Source organism: Berghia stephanieae, chromosome 5 (genome assembly GCF_034508935.2).
Source record: "Berghia stephanieae isolate SIO BIC M18660-M18661 chromosome 5, UCSD_Bste_1.3, whole genome shotgun sequence".
Lineage (NCBI taxonomy): Eukaryota > Metazoa > Mollusca > Gastropoda > Nudibranchia > Aeolidiidae > Berghia > Berghia stephanieae.
The window spans coordinates 30,548,104-30,571,036 of NC_088364.1; the positions used below are offsets into that span (position 1 = coordinate 30,548,104).

The 22,933-nt window shown below is 35.8% G+C and overlaps 2 protein-coding genes across 2 annotated transcripts; both read left to right on the forward strand.

The window, feature by feature from the left end:
* The first annotated feature begins 6,882 nt into the window (after nt 1-6,882).
* On the forward strand, nt 6,883-15,026 carry LOC144972744 (putative GMC-type oxidoreductase Mb1310). The gene is given in 3 exon segments (XM_078914331.1): nt 6,883-6,977; nt 11,928-12,129; nt 13,177-15,026. Coding segments are annotated over 2 exon segments (1,845 nt in total). The 5' UTR covers nt 6,883-6,977; nt 11,928-11,996; the 3' UTR covers nt 14,889-15,026.
* Nucleotides 15,027-16,699: 1,673 nt separating this feature from the next.
* On the forward strand, nt 16,700-18,571 carry LOC144973917 (glucose dehydrogenase [FAD, quinone]-like). The gene is made up of 3 exons (XM_078916805.1): nt 16,700-16,751; nt 17,445-17,793; nt 18,040-18,571. The coding sequence occupies exons 1-3, from the start codon at nt 16,700-16,702 to the stop codon at nt 18,569-18,571; spliced, it is 933 nt and encodes a 310-aa protein (XP_078772931.1).
* The last annotated feature ends 4,362 nt before the right edge of the window (nt 18,572-22,933 follow it).

Genomic DNA, 22,933 nt, shown 5'->3' on the forward strand with positions numbered 1-22,933 from the left:
ACAGCTGTGTATGTAAGCTTGTTAAGAGAACACTAGAGAGAGAGAGAGAGAGAGTAAGGTGATAGATAAAAGAAAAGTAACTGAAAACAGTTTGTAGTTACAAGTTGAATAGAGACAAGAAAATACATTTCCAAAAAATGACTGAGACTGTCGTAGCTGTAGAACACTTGCAATAGCTTTAGACATATAATTATACCCCCAAAAGAAGAAACAGTATGACAATGGAAGAACCTTAAAAGGATTCCCATCTACTATGGCCCCGCCAACCATCCGCTTGCACACTAGAGTAAGAAATAAAACTCAGTTCTTACAGTTATCTCATTGGGACATTTATTTTTAACATATGAACAATCTGTATATCATACATAATATAAAACAGAGATTGCAAGTGACATACTTTTAAAATATATTTATACTTTGTGATTTCAAAAACATAATTACAGTTATAGTATAGTTGAAGTAATAATTATATCACTCAATCAAGCAATTATATTTATTACACACATCATAGTTATCAAAACATGCAAACCAGTAATTTAAACAAGCATATGTGGGGTTTTTTGTTTTTGTTTTTAAGGGTTTTACAACACTTAGGTCATATCAGCGCCAGTAAAAAAGGAAGAAAATGGGATAGTTAAAAGTTATAGAATTACAATTAAAGCACCCAAAAATAAGGCAGACAAAGGGGTATTGGTTCAAATAGGGAACAGATGTTGATTCCAAGAGCACACTATCAGTGTGCGAAGTTTGAGATCACTCAATGTCTCATTCAGACATAAGCACAGGTCTCCTTCCAGAGGAACACACTCAATTGTTTACAAATCATACATTGGTGAAAGGAAAAATAATACAGTACATAACAGAGAGATGATTTACAAGGAAAAAAAAAATATCATCTCCCAAAACTAACTATACATTTGACTGTTTCCCTCCCAGCCAGGGTATCCGTCCAGGGCCAGGACAAAACCAAGTAATCTCATTCCCAAGACAAAGACAGCATGTTGGAAAACAGATATAGGGGGATAAAAGACACAGTATGTATCTCCCTGCCCACTATGTGAGGTCAGGAACAAACAAATATAAAATTCTGACAAAAATACAAATCATGCAAATTTTATGGCTTTTTTTACATTTACAATCTGATTAGAACAGTTTGCTTCATTTACTTTCTTAGAATAATTATTCAACAAAATGTTGACAAATGTTGATATACATATATGAAATAACTTATCTCTTTGAGACTTGCAATTCGTACACACAGATGAAAATTCAATGGGAAGGTTACACTCTGTCCAGTAAGCTATATTTAGTTTCATTAGGACATCTTTTTGATTGTTTAACTTCAAAAAATGTAGCTCCATATTACTAACAGCAACATTCATGATTGAAAGTGCAATTTGAAACAAATGAACAAGAACAGGAGATGGATATGTTAAGCCACCGTGATTAAGGTTTTCAAAATACTCTAAAAGTTTATCATCAATAGAAAAGCCAAGACATTTGTTTTTATCTCCTACAATCTCACAACAAAAAGAACAATCAGTTTTTGTAATAACTTTCTTTGCAACATAGCCAGCAACATATATAATAACATCTAAAGACTCTGACTGAATTTCAACATTTTCAAAAGGAAAATTTTGAATGAAAAGCATGTCACTTTCATCCAAATTATCTGAAGAGAACTCAGATAAAAAAACATTTAACATTTAAGGGAATGCTGCCTTTAGAGGAAGAATGAATAGTTAAAAGCTGCTTTATAGTTAATTTTCTTTCATTCTGAAGAATCTCTTCCACAGAAATCAAAGTATTTCCACCTGATAACTGCCTATATTGACCAAAACGAGCCTCAAGATCATCAGTCTGAAATTTTCCAGTCAAAACAAATTTAAAATTAAGTTTAGTTAAAACATATCTTATCAATTCAACTAGACATTCTAATGTATGGGGCAAAGCATAAAATGTATCTGAAGACAAAAAAACCACACTTCGTTTCTTTATGCATCTGGTTCCATTTCTTGAGCCATGAAGACATTTTTAGTAACCAACTCAGTCTTTCATCTTCACAAGAAAAGAAAGGAGAGGCCTCTGGTGTAATCTTATTCCTCCCATAATACTGGTGATGCACATTAACCATATCCCACCAACGACAAACTATAGTCAAGAAATTAACAGTACCCTCCCAAGATGTGAAAGCTGAATGAGGACCTAAGGTTTTCAAAGCAGCAATATTGGTTTCATTAAATATCTTAAGGGCTAAACTGACTTTCTGACGCTCTAAAGAGTGTGGGAATAGTGATTTCCAGGTTAAGGTAGGGGCCTCTTTTAAAAGTTGGGACTTTTCAACTCTGTATAAATGCTTTAAATCAGAAAAGGAAGCATGAGAAATACATTTGCTATCTATGACTTCACTATCTAAATTGGGGAAAGTAAAAGTTTGACTATCGTTTTTAACATTCAACCAATTATTTCGAATTGATTTGAGAAGATGAACAGAGTCAAACAATAAAAAAATCTTGAGAGAATTGTCAATAGGATTAGGTATAAAAAATTTAGTTTCTGAGTCTTTAGTCAGTAAAGAAAACATCTTTCGATTAATTCTATTGTTATCAGAAATGACACTGATGACATTAAATCCAGCTTTACAAACATTAAAAATTACATCATTTGTTGTTTCAAACAAGAAATCTGAAGTCATCTTTACAACAGGAAACATTCCAACAATTAATTTCTTATTAGACATGACAGAAGAAATCATAAAACATTGCATAGACTTGGCAAGATTTTCAGGATCATTTGTAGCCTGTCCAATTAATTGCTCCCCTCTGTAGGATAATTTCGACTTGACATGAACTTCATCAATAAGAAGATTAACATACAAATCTTTATCTGACAGGTACTTAATTTCATTCACTAAAAAATCATTGGCAATCAGACCTGATTTTAAAGATACAGTGCTAGATAATAAACGTAAATATCGCACACTGGGAAGAATAAGTAAAGAATCCCTTAACTTACGATAAGTTGTCGGGGAATTTGAATAAATACAAAAAGAAGCAATCATACATTCAGCAGAAAATCTACGCTGTGATGGAGACAGATTTATCAAATTTAACTGATCAATTAAAAAATCAAAAACTTTGTTATTACTATCATCATTATTTTTGTCTCTGCAGACATTCAACAATTTAATTGCCTGATGAAATGTTGAATTATAGGAAGATGTAAAATCTGTTGCAGAATAATGGCTTAAAATATTTTCTAACTGGCTCCAAGTAGACAGCTTAGAGTCCGGAATTATCCATTTCAAGTCATTTTTACAAACAAGAACATTTTTTAACCACACATCTAGTTTCAAATCATTTTTTACACATATACTAAAAGGAATCGTTAATCCATCCGAATCAGTCGATGCAGTGGCATACAAATATACAGAATCATTTTTTAAAGCATAACAAATATCATTATATTTCCACTTTTGCAGAAATCCACACACTTCATTTTTAAAATGCTCAAAACTTAAAATTTTATCTTGTTCTAAAAAAACGTTAAAACTTTCCTCTTCTCTCTCCTCAAGTCTCTGTCTCTTACTCCTGGGCTTTCCCTTTGAGGCAAAGGGGTAGTAGTGAGGTAAGAGGGAAGATTTGGAAAAACTGATGGGATGGCACCAGCTTTCAACTTCAAACGCTTCCTGCGAACAGTTTTCTGTGGTTGTCCATTTTTTTCAGGAACGACTTTAAAACGTATAATATCATCTTCCTGAAAGTGTTTTTCACATACAACAGTAAACTTTGTCACAACCAAGTTTTCCCGGGGAATTTTTCTAATCCATGAATTCCTTTGTTCTGCATCTTTCGGGAATTCAAAACAAGATGCCTTTTTTGGCGCACAATTAAGTCTGTAATAATTACTGTCACATCCAGGGACACAGCACTTGTTCACCATCATGGAACGAACTGTTGGTTATCAAATACTGTGGGGAAAAAAAAGGTAGATACATTAGTTTATAGTAACCATTTGAAATTAGGGTAGAGATTAATGTCAATTGTTTTAAGCAGGACTACAAGATACATGTACACATTACACATCATCTAAAAAATAACGATAAGTGTTGAATTGTAAGCCTCAATTTATTAGACGAAGACATACTGTGGACGTTTCTGGTTTCCCCTTTATCAACAAAACAAGACGAATATGAGATGTGTAGTGTGAATGGTGTAGATAAGGTGAATAAATATAAACAATGATGGGACAGCCTACCCCTTTGTAAGGAAGTACGAATTAAATTCATTAAAATTAAATTGAGCTTTTATATAGTACAATCTCCACTAAACATGCTCAAAGCGTTTTACAAGGGGTCTCTGATAAACAGCAACACGTAACATGTAGAACGAGACATGACGCCTGTGAGGCGATAATACAATTTTTTTGGACAGAGACAATGCTGTTAATGGCCAGATACTCATTTTTAAAAACCTGAGTACGGTGAGAAAATGTGAGTAAAGAGCCTTTTATAAGGACTCAACTATCGCCAAGCGAAGCTCGAACCAAGGACCTTCCGATCAAAAAGCGAGTGTCATACCTCTCGACCACATAGCTGCCCACTAGACCACATAGCCCCATTAAGAAACAAGGCCCAGAAATACTGATCTCAAATAAATAATTTTAGAAAATTAAAATCGAAGTTTTTTTTTTAAACATCATGGTAAATTTTTTTTGAAAAACAACAACAAAAATAGGTAACAAAAAAGAGGGAAACAAACTAACAAAAACAAACAATAAACAGATAAAGACGCAGTAAACGAATGATAGTAGATAGTGATAGGTGCCCAGTTACCGTGTACGTAGACAGTCATAATAATAATAATAATAATAATAATAATAATAATAATAATAATAATAATAATACCCTAATAATAATAATAATAATAATAATAATAATAATAATAATAATAATAATAATAATAATAATAATAATAATAATAATAATAGATTAATTAAAGGTTTTAAATATTGAGTGTTGCCAAAATGTTGCGTCATATTTTAAGACGTCCACCTCAATTTCCAGTCACAACTTCCCTATGACTATGGCATGGGCTAGCTGAGGCTGAGAGCTGGGACACAATCAGCCCCGTTTGCAGTCGAACTGCCTAGTCTAAGTAAGATAGATTGACGGGAAGCCTTCCGAAAGCTCCTACATCCGCAGTATTCTTGTTCTAGTAGGGGGTTTCAATGGGAATGGGGAAACTTTTTTTATAATGTTCTAGTAGGGAGTTTGGGAGGGGGGAGACAAACTTTAAAAAAAAAAGTTTCCCCCTTCCCAAACCGCCTACTATCTAGATAGTACTCTAGAACATTATAAAATACAAGAATACTGGGGATGTAGGAGCTTTCGGAAGTTTGATCTTCATTTAAGACGTCTATCTACCTACTTTTTCATTTAACAGTCAGCTGTGAGTTAGATAAAACTCTCTTTGTAATCCAAACTCACATTCCATTTTTACCAGTCATTCTCATTGTCATTGTCACTCGTCACACTCTACACTCAAAACTCGCGACAAAAACTCACCTTTGTTTGGGAGGATACGCTGAAAATTGAAGAGGGCAACACTCAAAGGGAATTAGACGTCTTTATATCCATCTTGTAGAGAGGCAGCGATCCGTAAATAGTTGAAACAAACTTTCTTTTGTTAGCAGATCAAGGCATTGTTGTCAGAACAATGGCGGAACAACGGGGAAGAAATAGCGATACAAAAGGCGGAATGATCGTAGGCCTGATTGCGTATGCGATACCTGTAGTTAAAATAATAGCGGCGGAGATGTAAAATAGTTCTCACTTCAAATCCGTTTTTCGGTCATAATATTTTATTTCAAAACAATATGATGTAGTGGAAAAATATTGAAATAACATTGTGATACATTTTAAATATGCTGGAGTCAATAAAAATGTTTAAAAAGTCGGCCTGGTAGTTTTTTATTCTATCCCTTTTCCGGACCTGCTTCCCGGCCTGGAACACTATATAGAGGGCCTGGGCAGAACTGGTGAGTAGGGAGAAATTCCCCAAATTGTTATGGGCTTATTGCTGTATATGAAATACTCTCAAACCAACGCAATATATTGTTCATAACAACAAATGTTAAATCAAGCTTGTAATCACTTTCAGTTATCAGACCTGTACACATGTGCACGTCGACTGGACACAGTCATTGACTTTTCCAAATGCCGTGCTATTCTATCAAAACGATTTAGGTCATTGTCTTCATTCCTCTCCAGCGTTACATTTTAATATGACCGATCTCACTGAAGCGTATTAAGAAATCACTGAACTAGGTCAATAACAAAAACACGTTACCAAGACAGTAATTTGTGATCGACAGTCTCAAAGCGGTATTTTGTCGGATTGACCCTGATGAATAAATGTTCATTTTAAGCACGACTCATAAAACTTAAGTTAAAATAAACGCCTTCATTGTAGAGGGGGTGTTTTGTTTCTTAATTTTAAAAAAATCTAAATTACCATATTCTGATCATTTTGAGTTGAAAACTCGATTTTGTTTACATTGTTCAAATTGACATCATACCGAGTTGACGCGTTAGGTAACAAGGAGGAATAAGGCAAAGGAATATCATTGGATTCACATGTTTTATTGTGCTATGAGACTCTAAGGGAAAATAATATACTCGTTTGCCTCACACATCATTTGAACACAAAGCAAACGATTACAAATAACGGCAAGATTGAAACTTTTTGGTCACGATAAATATAATTTGTGTTAAATTCTGAGACAGTGATAAACGTCAAAGATCAAAGGTATGTGAATTGTTTTCGGGAAAAAATGTCATATGCATTGAAACGTTGTATTTTTAATAGAGAAAGTGTGTAGTTATTAGAACGTTTATTCAGTTGCCATAGTATTCAATAGTCTGATGTCACGTCCGTATACAGCAACGAGCAGCTCGGTTCTAAACAAAGAAAAAGGTACTTTTTATTCTTCATGCTGGCTAGAACTTTTTCATTTGTCATGTGATCAGAATGTATAAAAGTTAAAGCATGATCAGATTTATATTGTTTTTCTCCAGTGGATAAACTTTTATGCTCTTCGGAGAAGAATTTCATAAGGGCGTCCGTGGTTCCGATAGTTTAGGACCAGTTACTAAGTTACAATGCGTCATTTCGAAGGAAGTGATGTCATTATATTTAATAATATTATTTATATTATTATTATTATTATTATTATTATTATTATTATTATTATTATTATTATTATTATTATTATATTATTATTATTATTATTATTATTATTATTATTATTTATTATACTATTATTATTATTATTATTATTATTATTATTATTATTATTATTATTATTATTATTATTATTATTATTATTATTATTATTATTATTATTATTATTATTATTATTATTATTATTATTATTGCTAATATTAATACTATTACTACTACTACCGCCACTACTACTACTACGATTACTACTACTACTAACTACTACTACTACTACTACTACTACTACTACTATTATTATTATTATTATTATTACTACTACTACTACAACAACTACTACTACTACTACTACTCTACTACTACTACTACTACTACTACTACTACTACTACTACTACTACTAATAATAATAATAATCATGATAATAAGCAAAATTATGCCCATTACCATTTTTGAGGGTATTTTGCGGTTCAGTTGAAAGTTATAGATATCAAGCTTATCAACTGAGTATGGGGAAACTCAATTTCATAATACTCAGCACACTGACGGGTTACACAATCGTTAATTTTACCTCAGGTTGTATGTTTCGTCTTATGTTTGATATACAGGAGATTAAAAAAATTGTTAAGCGCATGGACATGGTGCTCACCGTGGATATGGTCTACGTATACGCAATTTTATGTAAAAAGGCCTTAGATGATTCTGACAAGGGCAAATGTGCGTTTAACATTGAGGACACCATATGCCTCTTTTTAAGGTGCTAGATCAATATTTTAAGATAAGATAAAGAAACGCTGTTATTGAGTGAATACATTCGTTACCTGTTTCAGTCCCCTGATCAGTGACTGCGTAATCATTTCAAGAATCCATCTCTTTGGGATATACATGATGTTTTTTTAAACTACTGATAAAGAATTGAAATATCCTAAAATTTAGAAATGAGAGAAACTTTTAGTTTTTTGCATTGCTTTCCATCACAATTGAATTTTTTTTTTTGCGGTGAAAATTTCAGAAAGATGATATAAGCCGTTACAATACAGTCGCGCATTTTGTAAAAAAGAAAATTTTGACTCAGGTAGCTGTTGTCGCATTTTCAGTTTTCTTCCAGTTTTTGTTTTCAAAATCGCTGGAGTCAAAGTAAATAAATAATAAATAAATAAATATATAAATAAAGCACGACCGTATTGCAACGGCTTATATCATCTTCCTGAAATTTTCACGACAAAATCTTCAATTGTGATGGAAAACTATGCAAAAAAAGTCCCTGTTTCTAATAATACTGTTTTAAAGCTTTTTCATTTCTTTAACGGATAGTATCATGGCTTAATATATGCATTTGTATGTGATTTGTGAGATTTGTTTACTCGTAGAAATTCTCAAGCCCTTTGAAATGTCATTTCCCTGTCAGTTGACCTCATGATACCTAGTGTTAGACACATCCACGGGAAACAATCGGTGAATATGGCAGTGTATGCTAATACAGAGAATTTATAGACACCTCCCCAATGATGAAACGACACGATTTCTCAGTTTATGAAAATTATTATTTTTGGGTCATTATAATAATATGTGACCCTCCGCCTCTAAACGGTATTAAGTCGAATTTTTCAATTTTGATTTTTGGTACCCAATCATAGCTTATATTATGCTTAAAATTTTGATACCAAATTTATAAAATTCTGATTATTCATTGCCCAACTATGACCGTTTGAAGTAGGAAGAGTGTAAAAACCAAGTTTTGAGAAACTCGACTTTGAGGTGAGGCACCGTTTTCACACATAATCAAATGGGCAAATGTAACTCCTCAGATACGGGCATTGAAAATTTGATGAGAATAGTAAAGTTTGCAGAGACGCCAATTTTCAATTTGACTCAGAGGAATTTCAGACACCACTCGGAGGAATTTCAATGCCGAAAGAGGAATTTCCGCACACGCAAAAAGGGAAGTGGGGTGATATTTGGTATTGTGTTTACATATTGTATAGATCTAAATAGATAACTGATTACAAATGTTTTCTGATATATGAACACATTGCCAAATACAACCCCAAAGTTTCCTTATTTCAAGTGAAGAAAAGCTCCAAAACATAATGATAGTAGTGAGGATGATGTTGTGTTGGTGGTTGTAGTAGTAGTAGTAGTAGTAGTAGTAGTAGTAGTAGTAGTAGTAGTAGTAGTCGTAGTAGTAGTAGTAGTAGTAGTAGTAGTAGTAGCAGCAGTAGTAGTAGTAGTAGTAGTAGTAGTAGTAGTAGTAGTAGTAGTAGTAGTAGTAGTAGTAGTAGTATAGTAATAGTAGTAGTAGTGATGATGCTGATGTCATAATGGCTGTTGTAGTAGTAGTAGTGGTAGTGATGATGATGGGGTGGTGGTGGTGGTGGTGGTGGTGTACTGTGGTTGTAGTAGTGACAGTGGTTGTAGTAGTTGTGATGATGTGGTGTGGGTGGTTGTAGTAGTAGTGATGATGTAGTGATAGTGGGTTTAGTAGTAATGACGATGTGGTGGTGGTGGTTGTAGTAGTAGTGATAGTGATGATGATGTGGTGGTGGTGGTTGTAGTAGTAGTGATAATGATGTGGTGGTGGTGGTTGAAGTAGTAGTGACAGTGATGATGCGGTGGTGGTGGTGATTGTAGTAGTAGTGGTTGTGATGAAGATGCGGTGGTGGTAGTTGTAGTGTGTGGTGTGTGTGTGTGTGTGTGTGTTTGAGAGAGAGATAGATAGATAGATAGAGAGAGAGAGAGAGAGAGAGAGAGAGAGAGAGAGGGGGAGAGAGAGAGAAGAGAGAGAGAGAGAGAGAGAGAGAGAGAAAGAGAGAGAGAGTGCTAAAAGTTCATCAAGTGATAAGTAGAGCGACACGAACTTTAATAACCAACGAGGCTGAAGTTTGAGGTCAAAGTATTTGTTATTAGCTATTATTGGCAAGTGCAGCCTTGGAAATGGTGGCTCTCTGAGAGAAAGTCAACTCTTGTTTTGAATATATCACTGATAGTTGCTTTTTTAAACTTCAAATATATATAACTTATCGTCAATACTTATGTTGAATTATTATGTTTTCATGTAGAAAAATGATTGTAGTTTATGACACAACCAAAATCTGAAATTTGATCATTTTGACCATCTCCACTTTAAAACCGGCTTTCTTCGTTTTCCAAATCCCAACTTAATACCGCTTCGAGGCGTAGGGTCACATATTATGCTAAGCATGCGACCCACCACCTCTATCCGAGATCCCGTTCGGATGACCCATACGGCGACAATAAGATTTTATGTAACAATATATAATGAAATGGAAGCTTCAATTTATTGAACGAAGACAGATAACATGGACGTTTCGGGGTTCCCCTTTATCAACAAAGCACGGTGAATGAAACACTAAAGACGAATGAGAGATGGGAGAAAAGCGTAGTTAAGGTGAATGACCTAAAAAAAAAAGAAGAAAAAAGCAATGATGGGATAGGAAATTGAATGCTCCTTTGTATGGCGAAGCACGAACTAAAGTATAACAATAAATATTTATTTAAGGTATGCAATTGATGAAATAATTTTAAAAGAGAGAGAAATTTCAAAAATTTACATGATTGTCTATTAATGAAGCAAAATATGCGTGCACAAGTCTCATATTTCTGGTTGTAAATTCAATTTCGCCACCTAAACCTAAAAGACTTAATACCGTTTGGATGTGATGATTCACATATCATAGATAAGTGGGTGATTCAACTATGCCTGTTTGGAAGACGATATCTACATCAAGTAATCCGATTATAATATGTCATAACCTACAGATTTCATTCAAGTTGTCCACATGCTTTATTGTGGTAGGCCTTCTTTTACCCTGATTTTCTATCTGAAGTCACGGCTTACTTTAAAAAAAAAATACTCATTTCTAAATCTAGGTCATCAAGCTCCTTTCAATTCGTTTTTGTCACACACCATCGCACTGATATATTATTATTATTATTATTATTATTATTATTATTATTATTATTATTATTATTATTATTATTATTATTATTATTATTATTATTATTATTATTATTATTATTATTATATAGCGGTGACAAAGTGAAGGGTTTGGGTCAGGTTTGGTGGTAAAGTGGGTTTCCCAGAATGTTTAGCTAGGATTTAAGATAGGATTGGCTAAGTCAAGACCTAACATTTAGTTGTCCATTACTAAGGATGGAAAATAAGTTGCATCATTTCAGAATAATCATTATGAAAAACCACCACCACCAATGCCACCAATGCCACCAATACCACCAACAGAGGTAGCAGCACGATTACCACCAGAAGCAGCACCACTACCACTACTCTCATCATATTATCATCATCATCACCACATCATTGTTGTTATCGTCGTCTTCAGCATCATCATCAGCATCATCAACAACAACAACATCATCATCATCATCATCATCATCATCATCATCATCATCATCCTCCTCCTCCTCCTCCTCCTCCTCCTCATCATCATCATCATCATCATCATCTTTTATCAATAATCATTGCCGAATAAAAATACATAGATTTCTGTATGCAAGTTAAAAGAATGTGTTTATGACATCAAGTCTACATCCAGTTTTGTAGATATAAAATGTCCCAGCAAGTCATCTTGATCGTTTAATCATAGTTATCAGAGTATTTTATTCTTTAAAAAATATGTATTGTTTCCTTTTCAAATGTTCTCCCCCAGGTACCATACCTATTTAACTACCCACCATAATCAACTCTGCATATAAACTGCCAGCCCTTTATCTGCACCATGTTCAGCCGACTGGTACTAGCCTGTATCGTTCTGGGACCCATTCTTAGCTACTTGGTCCTTCATTTCATCACTCAGCCTTATCTACCCATATTGAAAGAGGAGCCGAACAATACATATGACTACATTATAGGTAATGATAAAAAGAAAAATAAATAAATTTCCCTTTATTCATCCCATAGGGGAAAATTTTCTCTCGGGGTCTATTCCAAGGGAAGACTGGAATAACCCAAGTGTCAGCCGCAGTGCAGCGCCGCAAATTGAGCTAGGGCGAGGTTACCTGCTCAAGGCCACACAACAAAGCAAAGCCGTACCGCTGAGCCACGCTGAGTATGATGTTTCATTTAAGAAAGACAGACTATTCTTTTGCCTTTTTTTATGAATCGTATCGAGCAATAAGGCTCATTGAGCCGGAGTTCATATCTAGTTATGTTCTGTTTCTAAAACAGGAACATTTTCCTACTTCCCTTTGGATATGATGTAAGTCTATCTCCGAGTACTTTCCTCAGATCTAATATATCCGACTACCTCCATCACTGCTGGATTGACAGAGGAAAATATGTACAACAACGCTTTTCCTAATGGTATACTGGTGAAGCGTCTAATTGTCAGGTCGAAGTACGAGTACAACAGACACGGAAAAGTCAAAAGAAGAGTTAGAATAGTTAATTGAAAATGCGTGGGCATGAGATCAAATAACTATTCAAGATATAAGAAAATTAATTGGATAATGGAGAAAAAAAAGCTACGAACAGTCATAAGGAAAATAAGGGATTGACAGATCAAATCAAAATTTGAGAATTACGTCAAAATCTGCAGTTTGGCAAATTTACAGTTTGTCTATTCAAACAATAGTCAAATTAACATTTTTCAGTATAATATCCTAACATTTTGTGTACATAAATTTAAATAAATTGGTTTGATTGTGGTGAAATTTCAGACTTGCATCAGTTATGATTTGGCGGTTACCGGCTTCTGAACATTTCTGGGGTTTTTTTTTCCTCACACCCGATATAACTGCTATTAGACAAAACGTTGAGTAATTACACACTCACTTTAGAGTCAAGACAATTTGATTAATAACATGGACCAATAGATCAATTTTTGAAAAAGATGTCAATTCAACACGCTTTCTTGACATTGATTTTTAACCATAAATCATTATTCTCTTTGTTTCCAGTGGGAGCAGGATCTGCGGGATCGGTATTAGCCAATCGTCTATCAGAGGATAGTGACGTCAGTGTTCTATTATTAGAAGCAGGGGCAGATGACCGTGGTAACCAGGCTTCGATGACCCCAGCTATGGCTCCTGACCTATTGAGAACGGAATCTGCTTGGCAACGAAGAATAGAACAGAAAAATGGAGTAATGGAAGGATTAGAAAATGGCAGTACTTTTTGGCCTAGCGGGAAACTTTTGGGTGGTTCTAGTTCTATTAATGCTATGGTTTACGTCAGAGGATCACGTCATGATTATGACAAATGGGCGAGTTACACAGGAGATCAAACATGGAATTATCAGCACGTCATATCATACTTTAAAAAGAGTGAGCGTGTGATAGAAAAGAGTCTTAAAGATTCTCCTTACCACAATACCTCAGGACCGATGCCTGTATCTAAAATTAAAGGCGGATTTATGTTAATTTATGATAAAATAATAGAAACATTTCAAGAAATGGGCTATCCATTAAATCCAGATTATAATGGGGAGAGTATGGACGGTATATCGTATTCTCAGGTAAACATGTTAAACGGTGAGCGTTTCAGCGGATCTAGATAATTTATCCGTCCTGCATTATCCAGAGACAATCTAGACGTGGTTGTCAATGCCCACGTCGTCAAGATCATCATTGAAAATGATAGAGCTATGGGTGTTATTGTTGTGAAAGATGGTAAAACTATGACTGTGAAATCCCGGAGAGAAGTCATTATATCTGCAGGCTGTGTGGCTTCACCACAACTTCTCATGCTTTCTGGAATTGGACCCAGAGCTCATTTAGAAGAATTGGACATAACCGTTGTAAAAGACCTTCCTGTTGGTCAAAATCTGCAAGATCACATTATGTTTCCTTTGACTTTTTCCATAAACGAGTCCATTTCGTTGCCTATGAAGATGCAAGAAAACGTTTGGGATTTTATTAAATACGCGGTGCCCTCAATGATTGAATATTTCTTTTACCGAACTGGAATAATGAGCATAAACACAATTCCTTTAATGGCGTTTGTTCGCACAAAACCAGAGAATAAAGCTATAGAGGGCCCAGATCTTCAATTCGGTTTCGCAGGCGCCGTGTTAAATTCTTATTTTATGCACATATTTGAATACAACAAGTCTTTTATCGAAGAAATGGGGCCTGACAGGGATGTACACAATTACGGTTGGATCTGTTTCCCTTTGATTCTTCGTCCTAAAAGTACAGGAAGTGTCAGCCTCCGAAGCCGAGATCCCTCTGCATCTCCTGTCATTCAGGCCAATTACTTAGATCACCATGAAGACCTTGACCTTTTAGTAAAGGGTGTAGAGGAATGTGTCAGAACAAGCCAAACTAAAACAATGAAACGTATAGACTCAAAATTAATGGACAAAAAACCTCCAAATTCTTGTCGGCATCATGCGATGGGATCGAAAGAATATTGGAAATGTTATATAAAATTAAGTCCTCTAACTGTGTATCACCCTGTGGGAACGTGTAAAATGGGACCGTCCGATGACCCGACGACTGTCGTTGATTCACAACTACGAGTAAAAGGGGTGAAAGGTTTGAGAGTGGTGGACGCGTCCATTATGCCTTTTATAGTTTCTGGCAACACGCATGCGCCGACTGTTATGATTGCTGAGAAAGCGGCAGATATGATTAAAGGACGAAAACCGCCGCCACCAACCATGCTTTAAAAACTACATCAGTTTCTTCTATTAATTAACACTTATAACAAATTAAACAATGCCATATAATTGAACTTGTCAGATTTTAGAAACGGCTCAAATCTACGTCTAACCGTGCCAGATGAAAGTTAAGAGAGACAAGACTACAGGATTATTGACACCACTGGACCATTCTAAACTCTAATCTCACCAGTGTCATAGATCAGTTCCTTCCGTCTTTTATCAATTAATTACTCACATTTTAAGCTACGCTCATACAATCATGAGCTAAATTTCCATCTTAGAATGACCCATTTGGTCAAAGATTCTTGTTGTTTGGAATTCCTGGTTGGGCGTCGGAAAGTTGGCTCTCCCTTGGATTTTGGAATCTTCACCTGCCCACCGCCTTGCTATCTCTTCCATCCTATACAATGTGTTCTTCCTAGTGGCTTTACGCCCTGTTTTCTGTAATAAACACACTTTTTTCATCTGGGGCCCGTCTAGAATCTTTGCCAAAAAGGAAACAATTAAATGGACTTCTCAAAATATATTCTCGTTGTAAATCATTTCTCCAATACATATTTTGTAATTTCTTTCGGTGGAACTCATGTGGAGTGATATCATGAGAGTTTTAGATTCTGATGGTGTCAGGATGTTACAGGGATATTATATTACGTACTTTTGATTATTCTTATATCCTCTTTTTTACCAGTCTTGAAATACCTAAAAGTGTTGTGAGCGAGTAAAATAATACTGCAGACAGTAATCGTGTTAGGATTTGTATTTATTTTGTTGTTTGTTTTCATGTTCGCGTTTGGACTATGAGTGAAAAGCGTTGGAAGGATGAGTTATAAGTTGTCTCTGTCTTAGTTTTACTTTAGTCGTAATTAATAAATAGTTCATTAAATTCATGTATCGTTATTGTTAAAAGTGACTTATTAATTTTTTGGCATTAGGTATTTTCAATTATCCTATGTTATTCTTTGCCGCCTGAACGGCGTCTTGGGATCGTGGGAAACTGTCTGCCATTTCTTATTCTCCCTCTTTACTTTATGTCTACGGTTTGGTAGAAAAACTTACAGTGGATTCTCTCTACCTTCTTTTTCACCGTGAGAAATGTTTCCACGTCTCTCTCTCTCTCTCTGTATCTCTCTCTCTCTCTCTCTCTCTCTGTATCTCTCTCTCTCTCCCCCCCTCTCTCTCTCTCTCTCTCTCTTGCTTTACAGTAATCTGTAGAACCGAACCATCACAACAGCGCAAGCATTTTTTAATCACCGCTTAAGCTACAGAAACTGGGAATAACACCGACTCTTTAGAACGTATACTCTAAAAGACGTAAGGTAGTCATTGAAGCAGTCCTTCAGAGCCATCAGGCCCAGGGAGACGGAGTTTATCCCGGTTTATATAGCGGAAAAAGGACAATCGCTACCCTTTGGATAGTACGCTAGCCTATCGCAAAGTACCCCCCCCCCCCCCCCCAAAATATAACAGATCAAGCTAGCCAATCACTGCTGGGTGGACATGGCTAGGGGTTTCAGAGAAGAAAATGTCAACTTCACCCGGGATAAATCTCGCTCCATTTTGTATGTGAAGCGAGTGCTATACCAACTGAGCTATCGGGACCCCTTATGTGGATAATGATGCAGGTAAATCTAATGTCATTTTTCAATTTGTCTAGACAATCTTTATTTTATATATTGGTCGAATAAAAAGAGTGCAAAATGGCACTTGAAGCAATGCAAGCAGTGACATTTATATGAAGTCCTAGAATGCAAGGCATATCCACCTGTCCTGTCAGCTGTTATCCTTGAAGGCCACCCCTCTACGTCAGGTTCTACTCCATGGTGCGTCTCCAGGTCTCCTTAGGGAGATCTCGCTTCGTGTTTTCTTGGGGTGTCCATCGCAGATCCTTCCTTGACAATGTTTTTTTCAGGTCTGCGACAGACATGCCCTCACATTGTCATCTTCTACTTTTAATTAATTACTCTCCAGAGACTCTACCTCGGCTTTAGCTCTTAGATCCTCATTTGGGATTGAGATAGTATACATGGTATAGCCATGTAATAATCCACAGCTCAAGAGAGAGAGAGAGAGAGAGAGAGAGAGAGAGAGAGAGAGAGAGAGAGAGAGAGAGAGTTATTGCCAAGATTACGGTCATTTTAATAGATTGATATTTGAAGGACTAGTTTTCTGGCCAAATTTTTAAATACGTGTTTTTCCAGAGTGCAGCAAAACTGACTCAAGTAGGGTAACCTCTGTAAAAAGCATTACACAAGAAAATTCTATCAGAATCGCGGTTGTTATCAATCTAGGCATTTACCATGCTTCACTTCGTTATGTGACGTAATAGCTTCTCAATTTTCATTATCAATATCACTCCGATATGATATCGATTTGATAGGCGAGTCACATATATTTCCATGCATAGCGCATTTGTATAATCGCATGTTAACGCCGCATTTGATTAAATTCATATTCATCATATCATGCGGCAACACATCAAAAAAGCCCCCCAAACGTTTCAACCCGATTCGTAACACCATGTTCACTGAACCGTGTCTCTTAAGTTTTGATCAACCAAAACAGATGGATCGAGATCTTTTATCCATCCAGTATTAGCCAGAGACAATCTAGATGTGGTTGTCAACGCCCGTGTCACTAAAGTTATTATTGAAAACGGAAAAGCTCAGGGGGTTACTGTAGTAAAAATCGGTAACATCATCAATGTGAAAGCTCGTAAAGAAGTCATTATTTCTGCAGGCTGTGTTGCGTCACCTCAACTTCTCATGCTTTCTGGAATTGGACCCAAAAGACATTTAGAAGAAATGGGCATACCTGTTTTAAAAGTCCTTCCCGTGGGTCAAAATCTACAAGATCACATTATGTTTCCCATATGTTTTTCTATAAACGACACCATCTCATTGCCCATGAAGATGCAAGAAAACGTTTGGGACTTCGTCAAATACGCGGTCCCTGCAATCTTTGAATATTTTTTTTACCGTACTGGAATACTGAGCATGAACACAGTTCCTTTACTGGCGTTTACTCGCACTAAACCAGAGAACAAAAATAAAGAAAGGCCAGATCTCCAATTTGGCTTCGCAGCCGCAGTTTTGAATTCTCAATTTATGCATCTCTTTGAATTTAAAGAGTCCTTAAAAGAAGAACTTTGACATGAAAGAGGTGTTCACGACTACGGCTGGATCTGTCTCCCATTACTTTTGCGCCCTCAAAGTAGAGGCAGTGTCAGCCTTCGTAACTATGATCCTACTGATTCTCCTGCCATTCAGCCCAACTATTTAGATCATCCCGATGACCTTGAACTTCTTATAAAAGGCGTACGAGAATGTATTAAAAGCACTCATACAAAAACAATGAAAGGCTTAGATTCAAAATTGATTGACACAAAACCTCCAAAAGCTTGTCAACAGCGTGCGATGGGGTCCAAAGAATATTGGGCATGTTTTATAAAACTGATTCCTTTAACTCTGTATCACCCTGTGGGAACTTGTAAAATGGGACCGTCCGATGACCCGACGTCTGTTGTTGATTCACAACTACGAGTCAAAGGGGTGAAAGGTTTGAGAGTGGTGGACGCGTCTATTATGCCTTTTATAGTATCTAGCAACACGCATGCGCCGACTGTAATGATCGCTGAAAAAGCAGCTGATATGATAAAGGGCAAAGAACCACTACCACCCACAACCATTTAAAATTACTTTATATATATATATATATATATATATATATATATATATATATATATATATAGAGAGAGAGAGAGAGAGAGAGAGAGAGGGGGGGGGGGAGGGAGACAGTTTAAATTTTACTTGGTAGATATTCAATATGAGGAATCTAAGTCAATATTTATATTCTGATTTACATAATTAACAGTTAAGTATATAATATGATTGAATTAAATATAAGATTACTTTTTTTATGTATTGAATCGTGATTGTGTGGACTTGAATGGAGGATAAATAATTAGTTGATATTAAAGAAGATTGAATGAAGTTATTGAGAATGGCGAATGAAAACTACTATTCTGATAGTTTTAGTACAGATTTTAATAAGTCCAAGAAATATCCTCGATCTTATTTTAACTAAATGCTAACCTTATCTTATAACATACGAGGGAAAGCAAATATTTTCAATAGAGCAGAAATATCGTTAAAAGTATTGGAAATACAAAAACTTAAAATTACTAAATTAACAAGTGAAATAATCAGCGGCTCAACTCACATTTTGCTGATGTCGACGAAGAATGGGAATTTGGATGAACAAAACGTCCTTCAGAGCCATTAGGAGTTTGTCCTAGTTTCTTTAGCGTGAAACGGACAATTGCAATAGTTTGCTACCTTTTGGATAGGACGCTAGTCTATCGCAAAGTACTTTCCGCCAGATTCAGCCACCCAATCACTGCTGGTTATCAGGGAGATCAGAAACAAATCTCAATTGCATCCGGGATCGATCTCAGTCCCTTTTCGTGTGTAGCGAGTGTTATGCAAACTGAGCTATCTATTGGATGGAAGTCGCTAAAAGTTTTTGGTACAAAACACTCATTACTCGATCATTGTAAATCCACAAACGTTTTATCAACACTTTTCAATTTTAAGTATGGAGGCTTATTGAGTTTAATGCAGAATGACCTTTTAAAACATTACTTTGTGCATTATCGATTTGTGCTAAAAGAGACTGGAAAGTCACCTGATCCGACTGGTAGTTAGCTACAAAGGCTGGCTATGACAAGGCTCAACGTGTAACTATTAGCAGGTCTGATAGTCCACATTTTAATGGACTAATTGGAAATACTCTTAAAGCAATACAACAACATTAAAGCAATTCCATAATGCGAAGCAGGGGTGGTGACGTCAAACTTTCCTCTCTTCCGATTCAAAACTCATTGGAAGTGTTTAACCAGTCCTCCAGCCAATGCATAAACAAGTAATGGGTTGCATATTGAATCATAAGGTAGCATAACCAGTTTAGTAGCAGGATGTATAGGCAGAATGATCTTTATAAACGACCGGCATTTAAATTTTTAAAGCTAAAAAATAAGCTGACCTAACACTGAAACCAGAAAATCAGTTGCACAATATATTATGTATCCTGTCCTCCAGAGGACTGGTTTCATACTTCCAAGGAGATTGGAACCAGTATTTTTGACATCACAATATTCCACCATTTTTGAACATGTATTGGTTTTCGGCACTGAGTTCTTGACCATAGCACCGCCCATTTCAAAATAACAGTCAGCAAAGATTACTCTGGAAAGAATTCAAAAATTGTAGAATTACTTAATGGAACCTTTGATTAAGAGAAAATGCCATTAATAGACAAACCATTTGATTCTATTCTTGCGCGTCTAATTCTGTAACTGTCAACTTTCATTCATTCATTTAAAAAATCATCGCTTATTTCCCTTAGTTTGTAGTCTGCAATCTGTGACAGGAAATTCCAAGACCTCCAAAAAGTAGTACCCCTCATTGTCAATGTTCCAATACTGCCGCTTTATTAAAGAACACAGTATGTGCTATTTGGTTAACATTGCATATACTGTGTTTTTAAAAACAACGGCAGAATATACACGCGTGCATTTATGTGTGTATAAAGGAATCTAGCAACGCTCTTTATCTTTACTAAAGGGGTGTAATAATGTTTCTTATTGGGTTAACCGGCAATGCTAATGCGTGCACGTGTGTATTTAACCCCCTCCTTACCACCTACAGCAAAATCGTCATCACATTTGTTACGACACAATATTCATTTTTTTCTTATTCAGATTTAAGTTGTACATCACAATAATCTTCGTTTTATTAATAAGAACATAAAATTGTTTTGTAGAGAGATTAGTTGAGTTTAAATAATCAATTTCCCTGCTTGGTAAGCCTGCCATTTTGGGAAAATACTGAAAAGGATCGATATTCAGACCCATTTTCAGAGTTTCCCACAAAACGTCACGCCCACACAACCCAAAAATAGAATGATCTTACTCAAACAGAAATCCAACAAGTGGGTACATTCTAAACACAATATTTTTCAGCAAAATGAGCTCTATAATACAGTGTCAAACTATGAAAAAAAACTTTTCTTTAAATTTTGTGATGTTCATAAGAAATCAGAATAATAAAATTTTTGGTCATATCGTAACGAATGTGACGATTTTCCTATGTTTGGTAAGGAGAGGGTTAAGACCCAAATCCTTCGTCGTTGCGATTAATTCACGTTCTAGTGTTATCACATGCATTTAATCAACACACTTTCAATACGAAGACCGATGACCTTTGGTTTACCGATCACCATAATATTAATAGCAAAGCATGAATAGGAATACATTATATTATATTATATGTAATGTGAGTATTCTATGCTGGCTACAGTTATATGCATGACTTATTCAAATGGTGAATTGATGGATATAAATCAATTGGTATTCATGACAACTTGATCTCTCTATCTCAGATATATTTAAATAACCAACAAGAAGTCAAATTGATATATTAAATCATGCAGACATTCACTTCAGTCATCACGATCAAAGTTGTTATCGTCACTGTTATTATTATCATCATCGTCGTCGTCGTTATCATCATCATCATCATAATCATCATCTTATACCAAATATCATAGAGGGGGGGGGGGGAAAGGGGGGGGGGGAGAGTACAACCCCGCCCCGTGACCCACGTTCATGAGGTCAAGTCAAAGTAAATGATGAAGACAGCAGAAATATTCTAGTTGACATTTTCAATTCAATTCAATTGTTTTGCCTTTATATCTTCTTAATTATAACGAATCCTTGTTTTATGAATGGTTTTGGATAAGAATGGGCGTATATCACGTTTATTGGGTTATAAAAACTCGTTTTTATTTAAGATTTTCACTCGACAAGCTCGTGAAAAGTGAAAATCTCAAATTAAACTTGCGTATATAACCCAATAAAAGTTAGATTCAAATTTATGTCGAAACAGCGCTCCACTGCGGAGCAGCTATGTTCTAACATGCATGCATACATAATCAACCATCCACTCATACTGTAAGTCGTCATAGATAATAGGATGATGTCTGACGTCACTTCCGCCCAGCAACGAGCAGCTAGGTTCCAAACAAGAAAATCTTTATTCTTCATGCTGACTAGAACTTTTTTCACATGTCATGTGATCAGAATGTATAAAAGTCAAAACAGGATCAGATTTTTAATGTTTTTCTCCTCTTGATACACTTTAAATTTAATGCTCGTCGGAGAAGTATTTCATAAGGGCGTCCGCCATCGTTCCGATAGTTTAGAACCAGTTACTAAGTTACTATGCGTTATTACTAGGGAAGTGGCATCACGACTGTTGAAGCATATTGCCGATGGCGTATCTCCAAAATTAGACGGAATGGCAGTTTAATGTGCAGCTATATAGTCTTGAGATCTTGTGGTATGATATGGCACTCGCCATCGGATCGGAAGGTTCTGGGTTCGAGTCCCGCTCTGAACGGCTCACAGTGGAGTTCTTGGAAAAGGTTCTTTACTGACATTCTCTCACCGTACTCGGGTGTAAAATGAGTACCTGGCCGTTAACAGCGTTGTATCTGTCCGAAAAAAAATGTAATATCGCCTAACAGGCGTCTTGTCTCGTCCTGCTTGTTAAGTGTTGCTGTTGGCTGGGAACCCCTTGTAAAGTGCGTTTATTGTATATTGCGCTATATAAACGTTCAGTTTTTTAAAAGGATCAGGGACAAAAAACATGACCTACCCTTAGTACAACCGCAATAAACAGGAGCAAAATGGCACAACCTGGCATGGGATCCACTGAAGGCAAGGAAACTAGGGGGTTCCTAAAATGAGATTGAGAATGTTTGTGGTGGGAGAATACGTTGGATAGATTGATAGATGCAAAAAGGTAGGCAGGATGGAAATGGTTTGTTGATGGCCTTTGCTTCGCCATGGAACCAAATTAATACAGCTGGCTATATATATATATATATAGTAAAAGGCCCGTAATTCCGCGGGGAAAGAACTATTTTCATTCGATTTTGTACCCACCATCATTTAATGAGGGCAGATTGGTAAACAACATTGTCTGTGTAAC